The 17188-nt window shown below is 43.3% G+C and overlaps 1 protein-coding gene across 1 annotated transcript in view; it reads right to left on the bottom strand.

Moving 5' to 3' along the window:
- The window catches only part of LOC107040140 (leukocyte tyrosine kinase receptor), a 591240-nt gene that overhangs the window by 513876 nt on the left and 60176 nt on the right, over nt 1-17188 (bottom strand). The window contains exons 5-7 of the mRNA XM_015260083.1: nt 8628-8722; nt 8440-8538; nt 8191-8349 (exon numbers count right to left, since the gene is read on the bottom strand). Coding sequence (XP_015115569.1) covers nt 8191-8349; nt 8440-8538; nt 8628-8722 — 353 coding nt within the window. The remainder of the gene's footprint in view (nt 1-8190; nt 8350-8439; nt 8539-8627; nt 8723-17188) is intronic.

The raw sequence follows: 17188 nt of genomic DNA, 5'->3' as shown, positions 1-17188 counted from the left end.
GTCGGTAAGAGTGCCCGGCGCGTATCTGGGAGACCCGGGTTCGATTCCCGGCTGGGTGAAGCGGAAATTTTTTCTCTCTAAATTCTAATTCTCTTGGAATTTTTTTTTTTTCATCCTTGAGGGTTCCATGCATCTTTCTATCGTTGTCTTGTCATTGTAGTGAGGAATACAATTCGTTGATGGCAATACTCGCATCGATAAAATTTGTTCCATTGTTTGAATAGATATGATGTGATTTACCCCTCCAAGGAATAAACGTCTTCAAAGCAGCAAAGAAATCTGTTGTGAAGAGATTACTGACCATTTAAGAATGTATAGTCTTGACCGCTATTACCTAACAGAAAGAATTGATTCATACACTGCACAAAGATTCCTATGGAAATATTTCTGCATTATATGATGAATGCCCCCATACTACGGAGATTTGTCCTCCGTTCCATGCGTTTGTTGCCAAATTGAATACTTAGTCACACGTCTTTTCCCCCTCTACTGGGTTCCCACTTTGTCGTAGTGAGGGGGCTCGGTCGCGGGCGGTGGAGGTCTTAAGGACTACCGCTGCCCGCGGTCGCTAAGAGGAGTCCACCCAATCCATGTGTGTGAGCGGCGTAAGCCATGGCCTCGGCCATACCGTGCCTAAGGATGCGTGGCACAGGGGGAGCTGTGTCGCTAACGGTGCCTCTCAGAAACCTGGGCGACCTCTGAGAGTAGTCTTGGGTGTAACCCACCCGAGACAAGCCAAGCCCTGGGCAATCGCGGCAATGCACCAGGTGAAAACGCTTAACCGCGGTACTCGTGGGACTAAAATGGAAACCAATTTAAAAAATCTTAATATTGAAAAAGCAACTTCGGGTGGGGCCAGCGATGGCGAACACACGAAGTCTGACAAGGCTGACCAGTCTGGTACCGATGTGAATCGGGTCAGACTGAGTGGAGCCGAGAGAAGACGTCGCAAGAGAGCGAAGCTGCATCAAACCTCGGGGGCGATTGCAACCTTGACGGATGCAGCAGCGAAGGTCGATGAGGGAAGGGGGGAGGGGGCTACGAGGAAGGCAATAAAACGCCTTCCATCAGAGCGTACTACGCCAGGCCGCTCAGTCAGACCGAAAGAAAAGAGAATGAGAACGCAGGATCAGGGCACATATGCTCAGAACACTACGAGCTCATTCAAGTTTGCAGTTATGCCGGAGTCATATCCGGATCAGAAACTGGGCACTGAAGAGGTAACGGAGGTGAAGAAACTCCTGAAGAGGGCCATTCTGGCGTTACCTGACGGGGTGAAAGCACCCACCTTCAACGGTGTCTGGGAAAGAGAAGGTGTGGCAATGGTGTGCTGCACTGATGAGGAAACGGGAAATTGGCTGAAAAGCCTTTTCCCCGAAAACAAAATAGCTGGACTTACTGTACGTGTGGTCGCAGCCTCGGAGCTTCCCAAGAAGCACAGGGTTGTACTACACGTGGAAGACCCAGATCTAACCGCTCAAGAAGCACTGTGCTTCCTTGAGAAACAAAATGCAGGACTGCAGGCCAGAGAGTGGGTTGTCGCTCGGGGCAGTGAGAGTAGGGACGCGAAAAGTGCCCACTTCGTTGCGCTGATAGACGACCGATCACTCTCTGTTCTGAAAGCCTGCAACTTCAGACTGCACTGCGGGATTCAAAAAGCTACTGTCAAGCTGCTTGCGAAAGACCGTGGTGAAAGTCAGAAGAAGGGTACATAGAGGTACCAGGAAAGTAGTCATCATTATGGCTGCAACCCGGGTGCACATTGTACAGATAAATTTGCACCACAGCAAAGCAGCCTCGGCTACTCTAGTCAGGCTGTTAGCTGGGATGCAGACTGTCATAGCAATGATCCAGGAACCATGGATAGTGGACAATGCTATTAAGGGCCTCAGTGGTTGTGGCAGAATCTATCACGCAAACACTCAGGAGAAAATTAGATCTTGCATTGTTATTAAAGGACTAGACTCTTTCTTCTGTTCACAGGCTAGTGAGGGAGACCTGGCTGTGGCACAAGTGGATCTGGGCCTGGGACAAGGCGAGGAAATGAGCCTGGTTGTAGGGTCAGTTTACATGCCCTATGACTCGGCTGAACCACCTCCTTCGAAAAAAGTAAAGGACCTATGCAACCATGTGAAGGAAAGGGGACTTGAACTCCTGCTAGGTTGTGATGCCAACTCGCACCATGTAGCATGGGGGAGCACCGGCATTAACGGCAGGGGGGAAAGCCTCCAGGAATTCATAATGGGGGCCGGTCTAAACATCCTTAATAGGGGGTCAGAACCTACCTTCATAGATCGGAGACGACAGGAGGTCATAGATATCACTCTGGGGACGGATAGAGTGGCAGACATGATTGGGGACTGGAGGGTCTCAAAGGACCTCTCAGCGTCCGATCATCAAACCATAAGAATGTCCATCCACACAGTGAAAGAAACGGAATGGGTGAGAAACCCAAGACGAACAAACTGGGGAAATTACCGAGAGAGTCTATCTGACAATCTCAGGGATATCATCCTCAGATTTAACAACAAAAAGCAGCTGGAGGAGGCTTCGATTGCCCTAAACCAGGCCATCATGGACTCCTTCGAGACAAACTGCAAGCTTATCCCGAAAGGGCAGCCCACTGAGACTCCTTGGTGGTCAGAGAGGCTCGGTGGGCTGAGGGGCAAAGCTAGAAAAGCTTTTAACAAAGCTAAGAACATGAGAGCGGGCCCCCGTAAGGAAGACGCATGGAAAACTTACAGAGGCTTGCTCGCAGATTACAACAAGGCAATAAAGGCAGCCAAAGAGGACTGCTGGAGGGCTTTCACAAGCAATGTGGAGAGTCAATCGGAGACCTCTAGGCTGGCAAAAATCCTTGGAACAAACAAGACTCCATATCTAGGGAGCCTACAGGCACCAGATGGCAGCCACACGGAAACCATGGGAGAGACTCTGAAACTCCTAATGAACACCCACTTTCCAGGCTTCATACAGGCCCAGGAGAGAGATAAAGAAACAATGCAAAATCAGAGGGATGTCTACGAAACCCATGATTGGGCATTGGCAAATAAAGTAGTGCAGCCCTGGGGGGTCAAGTGGGCCATCAAAACCTTTGAACCCTTCAAGGCACCGGGACCAGACGGGATCTACCCAGCCCTATTACAGGAAGGGATAGAGACTATCACGGGACCCCTAACCAAGATACTCAGAGCTAGTATAGCCCTGAAACATGTCCCTAGTGTGTGGAATGAGACTAGGATAGTATTCATTCCCAAGCCGGGAAAAACCGGTTATATAAAACCAAAAGACTTCCGTCCTATAAGCCTCACATCCTTCATCCTGAAGACCCTGGAGAGGCTGGTGGATAGACACATCAAGGCCGGGCCCTTGGCTGACAGACCCCTCTCCCCCTGTCAATATGCATACAGAGAGGGACGATCAACAGATACCGCCTTACATCACCTGGTGGGACTGATTGAGGGACAACTGGCGGTCAAGGGTTTTGCCATAGGCGCCTTTCTGGATATTGAGGGGGCTTTTGATAGCACTTCGAATCCGGCTATAGAAAAAGCCATGGAAGAACGACAGGTGTCCAAGACTATCATTGCTTGGACACAAAACATGCTGAAAAGCAGAAGACTGTCGGCAGGACATGGGAGGGTATGTGTGGAGGGACGTCCGACTAGGGGCTGTCCGCAGGGGGGAGTTCTCTCGCCCCTGCTATGGAACCTGGTTGTAGATGGACTTCTAAATCAACTAAGTGAGGCCGGCTTCCACGTCATCGGTTTCGCCGATGATGTGGCAGTTGTTGTGAAAGGCGGATTTCTGAGGGTGCTAAGGGACCTGATGGCAACAGCCTTCAATATCATTGAGGACTGGTGCAGGGTAACTGGCCTATCGGTAAATCCAGCCAAAACAACAATCCTGGTTTTCACCAGAAATTATAAACTGGAAAAGATCCAACCTCTGAAGCTAAATGGCTCGGAGATTAACTACACCAGCAGAGTGAAATATCTGGGTGTCCTCCTGGATAATAAACTCAGCTGGAAAGAACATATCTGTACTCAGAGAAATAAAGTGTTTGCCTCTATGTGGGCATGCAGGAGAGCTGTGGGCAGGACATGGGGACTCAATCCTAAAATGATGCTCTGGCTCTACCAAATAGTTCTACTTCCGAGACTGTTATACGCTGCGGTCGTTTGGTGGCCGAGGGTGAGTAAGACGGAAACAAGGAACCTGTTGAAAAGCCTACAGGGAACCTTCCTGAGGGCTGCAACAGGAGCCATGAAATCGACACCTACTGAGGCGCTAGAAATAGCACTCAGTATCCCACCCCTCGACCTTAGGGTTGTGAGTTGTGCTACCACAACTGCATATAGACTAAGGTGCCAACTAGAATGGAAGATGACGGGCCAAGGCCATACAAGGCTTAGCCTAATCAATGATCGACCCTTCATAGGTAAGACGGATAGGATTCCTAGGAAGTATCAGATCAGGAAAACTTTCAGAACGAGTATACCACCCAGACAGGAGTGGCTAGACTCGAAACGTAAACCAGGACCAAGAGAGGACTACTGGTTTACGGACGGCTCTGGCTTCAATGAAAGTTTTGGGGCAGGCATCTACCGTCTGAAAGATGGCTTCGGAGAGAGTTTTCCGCTGGGCCATCATTCAACCGTCTTTCAAGCAGAGATGCTGGGCATACTTAAGTGTGCAGAGTATCTGAACGCGAGAGACACAAAAAAGATGAAAATATTCATCTGCAGTGACAGCCAGGCGGCGATACACGCCCTGGAAAAACCCACTACAGAGTCACAGGTGGTGTGGGAATGCATGCAGGCATTGGACACACTGGGTAAAAACAACCGGGTCACCGTAACCTGGGTGCCAGGTCACCATGGGATTCTGGGTAATGAAGAGGCAGATAAGCTGGCCAAGGAGGGTACAGAAAGTGTGCCCTCACACGGCCTGCTTGGCATGCCCTTCGCAGTGGGAAAAACTCTTATTAAAGATCATTTCCAGCGGGATCATGTCAGGCGTTGGGAGAAAGTTGCGACCTGCAGACAAGCGAAACTGCTTATGAGAGGGCAACTAAGAGTTAGGACCAGAAAGCTTCTGGAGTTGCACAGAGGGGATCTGAGGGTAGCAGTAGGGCTCCTTACGGGTCATACAGCTCTCAGAGCTCATCTGTTCAAGATGAAACTTGCAGAACAAGAAGACTGCAGACTGTGCGGAGGCGATAAGGAGGGCGTCATCCACATTTTATGTGAATGCCCCCTATTAGCACTCCGTCGCTATAAAATCTGGGGCCAGGCTTTCCTGAAACCAGAGGACTTACAACAAGCGGCTGTCACCAGCCTTATTAGCCTAGTGAGAAACACAGGGCTGGGGCTGTGTGACTGACCGAAACTAAGGCGGAAGTTACAAAAGATCGTATGATTTAGGTGACTCTGGGCGCTTTAAGTGACCAGCCGCACTTTTTCTATTCTATTCTATTCATTCACACGTCTTGACATTCTTTGTCAAAATTATTGCGACGACATGATTTGCGATAAAAGAATTTGCGAAAAAAAAAAAAAAAAAATGTTTTCCGATTTAATGTTACATGATCATACAACTTTGGAAGTTCCAGCAGAATAACTTATAATCGAACATTTTCAAGAGCAAATGTTGCTTGTTTTTAATTTTTGCAATACACAAATTATTTTGAGCAACGTCTCATAAGGGCGAACGATAAAAGTAAGTGAGAAGTTCGAGCATAAGGATCTCATAGAGATAGAAAGATCAATATTTTTGACTAATGTCGTCCGAAAATAATTCGTTTGAAGTATTTCATCACGAGAGTTGTTTTATCGAAGTTTTCTCTCCATATTTTCATGGACAAAAAATCGCGTAATGTGGAATCTTATGAACATTATCACCATCACTCTCAATGATATGCAAACTTGTATTAAATTGTAAGCACCATAGCGTGGTATTTTTGAGATTTTGACCGTTCAGCAGTGGTTGGGATTTTCCAGATGAGAAGTCACTTTATTGGCGAGAGTCATTTTATCATTATTTTGGACCTTGATTAATGCGTTTTTGTTTGCATCGAATCGTTGTCTTACCGCTCAACGGACCATCGTGGGATCGAGACCGGATCATCGCGGGATGGAGTCCGAATCTTCGTGGGATACTCCGATAACCTTCCTTAGGGTCTCGGCTACAGTGGAGTATGAGACATTAGGCCAGAATATTTTTGAATGGTCCCGCACAGGATTGAGTTCACCTGGAAGACCGAGTAGCGGCGACAGGATATGGAGTCGAAAAATTTGGGACTCAGACGACGATCTCATCATCAGACAAAGAAATTTCGGACTGGCTTTACATATCCAGAAAGATAACAACTGATGATGACAATCATTTAGCATTTTTGGTTTTATTGATATTTGTTTTTGTTTTATGAAATATTCACCCCGCTAAATATTATATCGCGGGCGTGAAATCATTGTTGAAATTTCCGTTGGCTATGTTTCGGTACAATTTCAACGTCCAATCAGAGCGGAGCGGTTGTCCTGGCGAGGCAATCATTTGGTCATCTTATTTTGGAGCGTTGTCGCATGAGTTTGTGATACCGACAACGGTCACTTCTCGTTTGAATACCAGACACATCGCTGTGCGAACATTCGGCTCATCTTATAATGGTCGATTTTTTATTCGGACACTGCTGTCGGTACCCCAGGCTCTACTGAAGGCTGTTTTAGACATTTTGGGGAAGGCTTGAGCTCAGATCTACCGTCATCGGAATTTAAGTGATTGGTGAGCGGTGGATTTATTTTGAAGTATTAAAAGTGTCTCACAAGGAGTAAGTTTGGCATTTGGCTTTTGATAAACGCTTGGTCCATGGCGATTGACGCCATTGGAGTTCGTAATATTTTTATGCCGATGCTTACCCTTTGTTCGGCAGAGTCATTATTTTCGGGTCCCATTTCTGATTAAATTGTTCGGTGAATTTATGGAATTTGTATCTTATTGCTCCGGATAGATTTCAGTAAATGTCAGTGGATTTATTTCGAAGTATTAAAAGTGTCTCACAAGGAGTAAGTTTGGCATTTGGCTTTTGATAAACGCTTGGTCCGTGGCAATTGACGCCATTGTGATTCTAATAGGTGATTTTGTTGACTCTTGTTTAGCCTCCGCCGCATATTTAATATCGAATTTCGGGTATTGCGGCGGTTTGAGATCTAGAGGTCAGTAATATTTTTCTCTCGAGGGATTTGTAGTATTTCTCTCGGCCTCTGAAAACCTAACTTCATCGCATTGAATTTTCAGCGTATTCGTTTAGAGACCGATGAATTATCGTAGGTTTTTTCAGAGGCATTATAGCGTTCTTTGGCGCTCGAGTTTTTGTCTTATGACGGGTGAATTTTAGTAAGTTGCCGGCTGTGTTGTTTTCGTTTCTCGAGGCAAGGCCCCTCTCAATAGCCTGAAGAGTTAGATTCTCATTCTCGCCACTTTGGATGGACGCGTTGGTTTTCAGGGGTAATAGTAGATTCCTACACCGCAGTTATTTGGACTCATTAGTAATTTTACTAGTGATTTTACTGTTTGACCTTTTCTTGGACTACGGATTAATTGACTAATTTTGACTGTCTTTCAATTAACTAGTATTCTATCTTGTGACGTATCGCAGCTAGGAATTGTGTTGTATAGCGTCTTTAACTGTTTAACTATCTTTAACTATTTATCATTTTGTAACTTGTTGTTGGCTTTTATTTTCGAAGATTGAATTCCTAGAATATCGAGAATAAGACGGGATTTATTTTATTATATTTTATTTGTGATTAAATTTTCGACTTGGAATTATTTTATTATTAAAATTATTTTTTTTAAATAATTTTTCGGACCAGCATTGTGGGACCCAGCTGCCTCCGCGGTTGATATACTAAGCTGTCGGCAGCTGTTCCGTCGCTGGTTGATTCTGTGGAATTCGAATGTTAGTTTTTGTGCGTCTTGGGAGAAAACGTACTAGCGCCCACCTTTTTGGTTATAAGATTGGTCGCCGAGGGCTGCGGATTTTTGTCTCGTGTCCGCAGAGGGGCAAAATACGTCACAGTACATTAATAAATTTCTCATGAAAAAAAAAATCCTAAAATTGGATGCAAAATGAAAAATTTAGAAAAATTCTACTTCAGAAAACCGATGTATTAGAATGACGGCACAAACCTATTGTATGGAAATTTGAAATGTCCTGAAGACTCGAATTTGTCGAGGAGGCTGTATGGAATATTTGAGATTCTAATTCTGATCCATTGTATTCCGTCGCGCATTGATTCAACGTTGGCCCGTATCTTCCAACTGCGCCACAATTCGTTACTCTGATCACTGAAAATACATTAAGTTAAATTACACAAGTGAGGGAATTTCATTCAAAAATAGAACACAGAACTCTGTTCGCTAACCACGCTAATTCACCTGTTTCATTCATAAAGTCGAAATGTTGTTTAATTTGATGCTCGGACTCTATAACTGGATTATAGTAATTGAAGTCGCCCACTACGTCCCGTGGTACGCCTGAGTAAATTGGAGAGAAAAAATAATGGCTATCGATTGTTTTATTCATTACTTGTTCTATTATAAAGAAGTTTTTATGTTTTGCTTACCAATACCAAAGCACTCGGGACTCAATGAAAAATCATCTATGGCTACATCCGCCTTCGCTGCGAAGCTCTTGCTCGCTTCGAATTGCAGAAAATATCTGGTGATTAAAATTATTCAGTCGTTATTGCAATTTACGTATCAATAACAATATTTTAAGGTTATAGTGATAGATAAGTTTCAGTCAAAGCTGAGTTTTCTGGTTATTCAATATTCATTCATTTCCACAGCAATGAATTTGAAAGAAAAATATCAAGGACCTTTAACTTTCTACGGGGACACTGGGGTTACTGATTATCCCACTGCTTTTTCACTTGATTATCGAGATACACGGCAGTGTATCGGCCAAGGAAAAATTTGACTCTGACTGTCCAACACCTCAGGCCGAGCGCTGCCGAGTATCTATACACGAAGTAACTACCCCCTTCACTACCTCCGGATATAGTGCTTGCCTCTTCAATAGCGAGAGGATGTAACCACAACGAACAGAAGAAGAAGAAGATTACCTCCGAATCATGCCTATTCAATAAAATAAAAACGAGATGAGCTACTACAGAGGAAAATTACTGTATTGGACGAATACTCATATGGCCCTGTTGCCCTAATAGAATACTCAGTATTGCGTTTGGTGTACATCTGGGTAAGTATTTCCATGTCAATTGTTAATATTTTTGCAGTCGCGGTATCATCCTTCTGGTAAATTGATTCTGTATGTGGAACGATTTTTCGATTCTTGCGAATATGTTCATCAGCGAAGACATAACAAAGCTTTTTAGAAACTGTATTTTCCAAGATGTTTCACCGTCTTCTGAACGTTTTAGCCTTTGCTTCATGTCACGGTACCCCACTTTTTACACGTTTTGTAGTGGTATGCGTACGCTAGCGTGTTTCTCTAAGGGTGCACTAATATGCGGACGGACCCCCCACTCCACTCATACCAAAACGATTCGAGACTTACGCGAAGTAATGGGTTAAATGAATTTTTCGTTTACTGAAAGAAAAAATTTCCTCTGCCAAAAAATTATGTTCCACGTGAGAAAATTTGAATGAAATTAATTAACTTGATAACTAACGGTTGTGGCTGTGTGGTTAAAGCATAGGATTGGCATGCGGGAGACCCGGGTTCGATTCCAAGCTGGGAGGGCCAGAATGTGTGACACTTTAAATCTCACGGTTTCATTTGTCGAGCGGGAGTCTCGCAAGAGACAACGACCTGGGCAGGTTTTCCCCTCAAGTGAGGTTTTCCCTTGTCCTTCGGCGAATGCGGTACAGGGGGTTGGGAATAGAAAGGATGCAAATCGTAAAAATCCGAAAGGGTATACGAGAGAAAAAACAATTAACTTGATAGAAGAAAATTCAAGATCTTTTAGAAAAATAAAGTTTTTTTCATGACCATTAGAAATATTTCCAAGGAATTCGAAATGTCGGTAGGAAAATATAATCTATCAAATCACAATCATTTGATCTGAGAGAACCCCATAAGATTCTACTATAAGAAGAATACATTGATAATGAACGAATACTGTTTTGCTATTTGTGCCGTGGAAATTGTAAATATTTATAGGAAAAATATATATACTCCCCAATAACATTTATTTGATAAAACCGGAGTCTCAGATAATTCTCTGTAGAATTAATGTAATTGTCCAAAAGACACATAAACGTTTCACGCAAACAATTGCTACTAGTCTAATAGAAGGATTTACTTGCTGCTAACGATTAGGTATGTTACTTAATTTTTACAGATTTTTTCTTCGAGCTTAAAATTATATTTAAAATAGAAATATATTCACGGTCTTTTCTGGTTTTGAAAGGATCGGACAAAAGGTTCCAGAACACGGAATAACAATTCTATGTAAGTTACATAACCTTTCAGAATAGCAGAGTTACGATGGCAACTGATAAACAGCACATTCGGCACTGCATTTTATACGAATTCCAACAAGGAAAAAATGCTTCTGAAGCACGGGAATCAATGTGTAGTATTCTTGGTGCCGACGTTGTATCTTATGAAATGTGTAATTATTGGTACAAACGTTTTAGAAGTGGTGATTTCGATCTGAGTGACCAGCCGCGTCCTGGACAGCCTCGAAAGTTTACAGATGCGGGATTGCAAGCTCTACTGGATGAAGACTCAATGCAAACGCAATAAAAACTTGCATCTTAGTTAGGACTCACCCGAACAACTATTTCCAAGAGTTTGCGTCAAATGGGAAAAATCCAAAAACTTGGAAAGAACTCCAAAAGCTCCTGAAGCACGGGAATCAATGTGTAGTGTTCTTGGTGCTGACGTTGTATCTTATGAAACGTGTAATTATTGGTACAAGCGTTTCAGAAGTGGTGATTTCGATCTGAGTAACCAGCCGCATCCTAGGCAGCCTTGAAAGTTTACAGATGCGGAATTGCAAGCTCTACTGGATGAAGACTCAACGCAAACGCAACAAGAGCTTGCAGCTCACTTAGGAGTCACCTGAACGGTTATGTCTAAGCGTTTGCGTCAAATGGAAAAAATCCAAAAACTTGGAAGGTGGGTCCCACATGTGTTGACCGAACGCAGCCTAGGTCAACGTATGAACACGTGCCTTTCATTGCTTGCCCGGCAACAAAAAAAAAGACTTCTTGTGGAGAATTGTGACGGGTGATGAAAAGTATATTTGTTACGAGAATCTCAAACGTAAAATGTCGTGGGTAGATCCCGGACAATCCAGAATATCGACGGCGCAACAGAACATCCACTTGAAGAACATTCTCCTGTGTATCTGGTGGGACAGGAAGGGTTTGCTTTATTACGAACTCCTGGAAACAGGTCAGACGGTAACTGCGGAATGCTACAGCCGACAACTGAACAAACTGAGCGAAGAACTTGATCGGAAAAGGCTATTTAATGGGCAAGGAAGCATCCAAGTCATACTGCTGCATGATAATGCTCGACCTCACGTTAGTCGCGCGACTCAGAAGACCCTCTTAAACTTGGGATGGGAAGTTTTCTCGCACGCGCCATATTCACCAGACTTGGCCCCATCCGACTATCACTTGTTTCGGTTCATGCAGCACGCCTTAGTGGATAAACAGTTTAAAAGGCTGGACGATGTACGTAAATTCGTCGATGACTTCATCGCCTCGAAGCCTATAAGTTTCTTTCGCGATGGCATTTGAATTTTACCTGAGAGATGGCGCAAGGTCATAGAAAACGATGGACAATATTTCCAAGATTAAATTCGTTGTTCTGTATTTTTTTATATTGCATAAATTTACTGAAAAATCTGTTAAAAGAAAGTCACACACCTAATATTAACGCCATTTATTAATGGTTAACAAATGGCATTATTACTTAACAAACTTCGTAACAGCAATTAAATTAATCCATCGTTTCCATCAGTGTATGAAAATTATCATGTTTCGGTGCATGCGTTCTTCATTGTCTACAAATAAATTGATTCAATACGACAAAAAATCTCTTCCATAAAGCATAGAATTTTTCGGCAGAACGAATTTTTGCCCCCGACGATAACCACAGGAGGCGTATATGCATTTTAATACTGCCGGCTCTATTCCCTGAGATATCTGAAGTAGCCTAACTCGACCAAAAATCAATTGTAACGAGATTGTCTCGTTAATGTAAACTGTTTTACCAACGCGAAAACCCATGAGACAAGAATGGTTAGAGTGAGGGACAGAGAAGAGAGCGACATCTAACGCCAGCTGAAGAAGCTGAGCGAGAGATGAGAGTGACATCGAACGGCGGTTTAAGTGAACCACGCGTGAGGTGAATAGACCAATCAAATAATGCCAAGAGGCGTCGTTTGGGTGAAACCATGCTTCTGAATATTATAGAGAGGCTGTCGATACCTTGTCGCCTTCTCTAGAAACTCACCCAGCTGTATTTGGGGGAAACGGGCCAACGTACTGGCGTTCCAACTGGGCGATTCTAGAGGCGCTATCGACTTAGACTAGGGACCAACGGCTAGGTGAGAGGACTAGCGCCCCCTCGATTGCCGTCGAGCTGATTGGTGGTGGTGGGGTAACGGATGACCCACCGCCGCTGAGATGTTCAAACTAGGGGGAGAAGGCCTTAGTAGATTTCGGGACAGTCGGTGACAGGCACTGGAGTCAAGCGGATGAAAATCGTCCGGTCCTCGACGACGGTCGTAAGTGGCATTAATCAGTTATGGATTATGGGGGTCGATTGTGATGACAAAATTCGGAACAGCGAGAGAATGGGACGCTTCGGTGTCCCAAACAGAATGATCGGATTACTTTAGGGACGTGGGGTGTTTTAATTCCATGTTCCCAGGAATCCATCACTTCGGACGAAAGAAGTGGTGTTGGCGTGGATCCGTGGGCCGGGAGTTAGGCCGACTCCTGGAGACCCGATCGCACGTGCCTCCACGACGAGTAATCTCGGTGTTGGCCCGCGATGATAGTGCTTTTACCGAGCATTGAGGTTGTGTTGGGGTGGGCACAGGTGGGTGAGAATAAGTCTCCGGATACCTGTGTCGCATGTGCCTCTCAGTGTTCGGCGCTCCGAGGAGTGAGAAGGATTCGCAGGTAATGGTCGACTTCTCCAGAGTTGAGCCACTCTGGGGAGGACAGGAATACGTCAGAGGAATGGAAACATCGTCGGCGAAAGATACATGGAGGAATGGCTCCTGGAAGATACGCTTTATCGAGGTCTCTCGGCTGAAAAGACGAAGATCGATCGAGTAAATTACTCCAAGTATGGTGGACCTCGCCCACTCTACCATTTTACGCTGATGCTGGCTCGGCATTGTTAGTCCCGCCACGAGAAGTCCTCAGGGTAGACGAGTTATCCTCTGAGGCCGGTTTACCGTTGGATTTTCCGTGAAAATCCAGCTGGCACCCGACATAATTTAGCGATAGAGGAGATGCCCAAATAGTTTGGGATATTTGCTGGTGAAGCCCCGGCGAAAATCGCTTACACAATAAAAGCAGATGTTTTTGCACTTGAAAAAAACCACCATTTAAAGGATGGTTGTTAGAATACTGGTTCAAAAGCCCATCATTATTATTATTACATAATAATAATCCGATAAAATTTGTAGTCTCCAATTTTCAATACCTGTCGTTCACTCTACACTGGAAAAAGTGGGTACTGAATTTCACCTTCTGTCCCCTGTTTTCAGTACTCAAAAAGTACCATAAAATTCAGTACCTTTTGGGTACTGAAAGTGATAATAATTCGAAAATCATTCAATTAATTTTTTTTTAATTGCATGATTTTGAGAGGGAAGGGGAGTGGAAAAAGGTCAAAATTAGAGAGATTTATGACCATTGTCTTGACCCTTACTTCTAACTCGCACGTTAACCCTTATTCTGACCCTTACATTCTGACCTGTAAATTATGACCTGTAGATTGTGACACTTAGATTTTGACCCTTATATTTTTACCTTTAGATTTAGACTTTTATATTTTGACCATTAGACTTTCACCCGGATATTTTGAACGTGACATTTTGCCTCTTAGATTGTGACCCTTATATTTTGATCCTCGTATTTTGATCCTTAGATTTGGACCCTCATATTTTGAACCTTAGATTCTGACCCTTAGAATTTGACCGATATATTTTGACCCTTAGACTTTTACCCTGACATTTTGACCCGTATATTTTGACCCATATATGTTAAATCCTAGGTTTGACCCTTAAATTTTGACGATCAGATTTTGCCTCTTATATTTTCATCCTTATATTTTGACCATCACATTTTAATCCTTAGATTTTGACCCTTAGATTTTGAACCTTAAATTTGAACCTTAGATTTTAACACTTCGATTTTGACCAAAATGGAAGGGTCAAAATATGAATGTCACAATCTAAGGGTCAAAATCTACTGGTCAAACCGAACACTCAGAATCTGACGGTCAAATTATAAGCCCAAATTATAAGACCCTAAATTCATTCAAAGGTCAAAATATAACGGTCAAAATATAAGAGTCAAAATGTAACGAGCGAAATCTAAGATTGACAATTTAAGGTTCAAAATCCAACGGGCGAAATTTAAGATTGAAAATTTAAGGGTCAAACCTAAGGGTCAAAATATAAAGGTTAAAATCTGCGGGTCAAAATAGAATGGTCAAAATATAAGGATTCGATGTAACGGTGAAAATATAACGGTCGGAAATGAGCGTCAGAATAAGGGTTAAAGTAAGAGTTACAAAGAAGGATCATGAGAATTGCCAATAAGAATCAAGATAAGGGTTAAAAATCACTCTGTTTGTGACCCTTTTCCACTCCCCTTCCTCCCTGAAAATCATTCAATTAAAAAAGCAATGAATCAAATGATTTTCGATTTATATTCAAATTTATTACCCAAAAGGTTCTCAATTATTCAGTGCCTTTTGGGTACAGAAAGAACGGGACGATAGGTACTGAAATTTAGTATCCACTTTTTGTAGTGAATTTATTCTGCCCTAAATATCTACACTGAGAAAAATCTGGACGCTATTGCAAAGTCCCGCTCGACATCGAAAAAAATTTAAAAGCGCCGCCTTTGTTTCAAAGTCGCGCTCTTGAATCGAGAGCAGCACCGTTGATTCATAATTTTCGGCGCTTGGGGTCCTATTTTCCGCCGTCAAAGATAGGCACTTTTAATTCAATATCGCCGGGATTCAGTTCAATGTTGACGCGACTTACTCAAGGGTAGGAACCTTTGATTTAAAGTTACTCACGCTCTTGATTTATAGGAATCAAAATTGAAGTCTAAGGCAATTGATTCAATGTCTCACGTCGATGAATTGTGAGCATGACGTACGATTCGAGGTGAGAAAAATGTATGTATTTCACAGGTATGTACATTTGTTTTAACGCCCAGAGCTCTAAAAAACAGATCTTTCTTCGACACAAACAAATGGCGCCCGCGATGAGAAAAATGCATTGAACGATTCTGCGAATTCAGGGAGGCCCGTCTCCCTTCCCCCCAAAGCCCACAGCCGTGTGTCGCCGGACTTATGCACGGACACGCTGAAAAAAATTGAATATCAACACGACGAAAACCAACAAAGACAGGCGCAGTTGAGACGCTTTTTTTTTTCATTCCTCGGGAAGACGTGATGTGATGAGGACGATGAGCCTGAAACTAGCGTACGATTCAGGCGAACGATATCCACAACTTTTGGAGCGGATGTACTGCCTACGCTCCAAAGGAACCGCGAACGGGGGTCCACTTTTTTACCCCTAATTTTTATAAATAATTAAGGAACATGACAAAATATGTTTAACACACCCTTACCCCTGCATATGCATACATTATTTAAATGAAAAATAAAATTGTTAAATTTAAATAAAAATTTTCAACACTGGGACATCGAGAGGGGGTGTAGGGGGGATGCATAATAGAGGAGGGTTGAAAATTTTACCCAACAAGGGGAGGGGGTTATAGAGCCTATCTGAGCCACCCCCATCCCTCCGTTCGCATGCGTTAACTGAATAAAAAAATAAAATTGTCACATAAAAAAGAATCTCGAAAATTCGGAGTTCGAGAGGAGGTTGAGGGGGGATGCATAATAGCCGAGGGCTGAAAATTTTACTCAATAAGGGAAGGATGTTGCAGAGTCTATCTGCGCCATCCCCAGACCTCCGTTTGCATGCATTAAATAAATAAAAAAATTGAATAATTGAATAAAAAAAGAAATCTCGAAAATTGGAAGTTCGAGAGGGGGCGGAGGGGAGTTGCATAATATTGGAGGGTTGAAAATTTTATCCGATAAGGGGAGGGCGTTGCAAAGTCTATCTGAACTACCCCCAGCCCTCCGTTCGCATGCATTAATGGAATAAAAAAATTAAATTCTTAATTAAAAAAAAGAAATCTCGAAAATTGGGCCTTCGAGAGGGGGTGGAGGGGGGATACATAATAGGGGAGGGTTGAAAATTTTACCCAACAAGGGAAAGGGGTTGCAGGGTCAATCTGAGCCCCTCCCCCCTAACCCTCCGTTCGCATGCGTCAATTAAATAATAAAATAAAATTGTGAAATAAAAACAAGAAATCTTAAAAATTGTAATTTCACAGGGGGGTGGCAGGGGGATGCATAATGGGGAAGAGTTGAAAATTTTAGCCGACAAGGGGAGGGGGTTTCAGAATCTATCTGAGCCACCTCCATCCCTCCGTTCGCATGCACTAATTAAATAAAAAAATAAAATTGTTAGATTTAAATAAAAGTTTTCAGAATTTGGACGTTGGGGAGGGGGTGGAGGTGGGGACACAGAATAGGGGAGGGTTGAAAATTTCACCCAACAAGGGGGGGAGTTGCAGAGTCTATCTGAGCCACCCCCATCCCTCCGTTCGCATGCGTCAATTAAATAAAAAAATAAAATTGTTAAATGAAAACAAGAAATCTCGAAAATTATGATTTCATAGGGGGGCGGCAGGGGGATGCATAATGGGGGAGAGTTGAAAATTTTATCCGATAAGAGGAGGGGGTTTCAGAATCTATCTGAGCCACCTTCATCCCTCCGTTCGCATGAGCTAATTAAATAAAAAAATAAAATTGTTAAATTTAAATAAAAATTTTAAGAATTTGGGCGTTGTGAGTGGGCGGAGGGGAGACGCA

The sequence above is a fragment of the Diachasma alloeum genome, unplaced genomic scaffold (assembly GCF_001412515.2).
Source record: "Diachasma alloeum isolate Michigan unplaced genomic scaffold, Dall2.0 Dall_scaffold_00322, whole genome shotgun sequence".
NCBI lineage: Eukaryota > Metazoa > Arthropoda > Insecta > Hymenoptera > Braconidae > Diachasma > Diachasma alloeum.
Note: the sequence above shows the minus strand (reverse complement) of the source record. Positions and strands in the feature narration are given on the sequence as shown.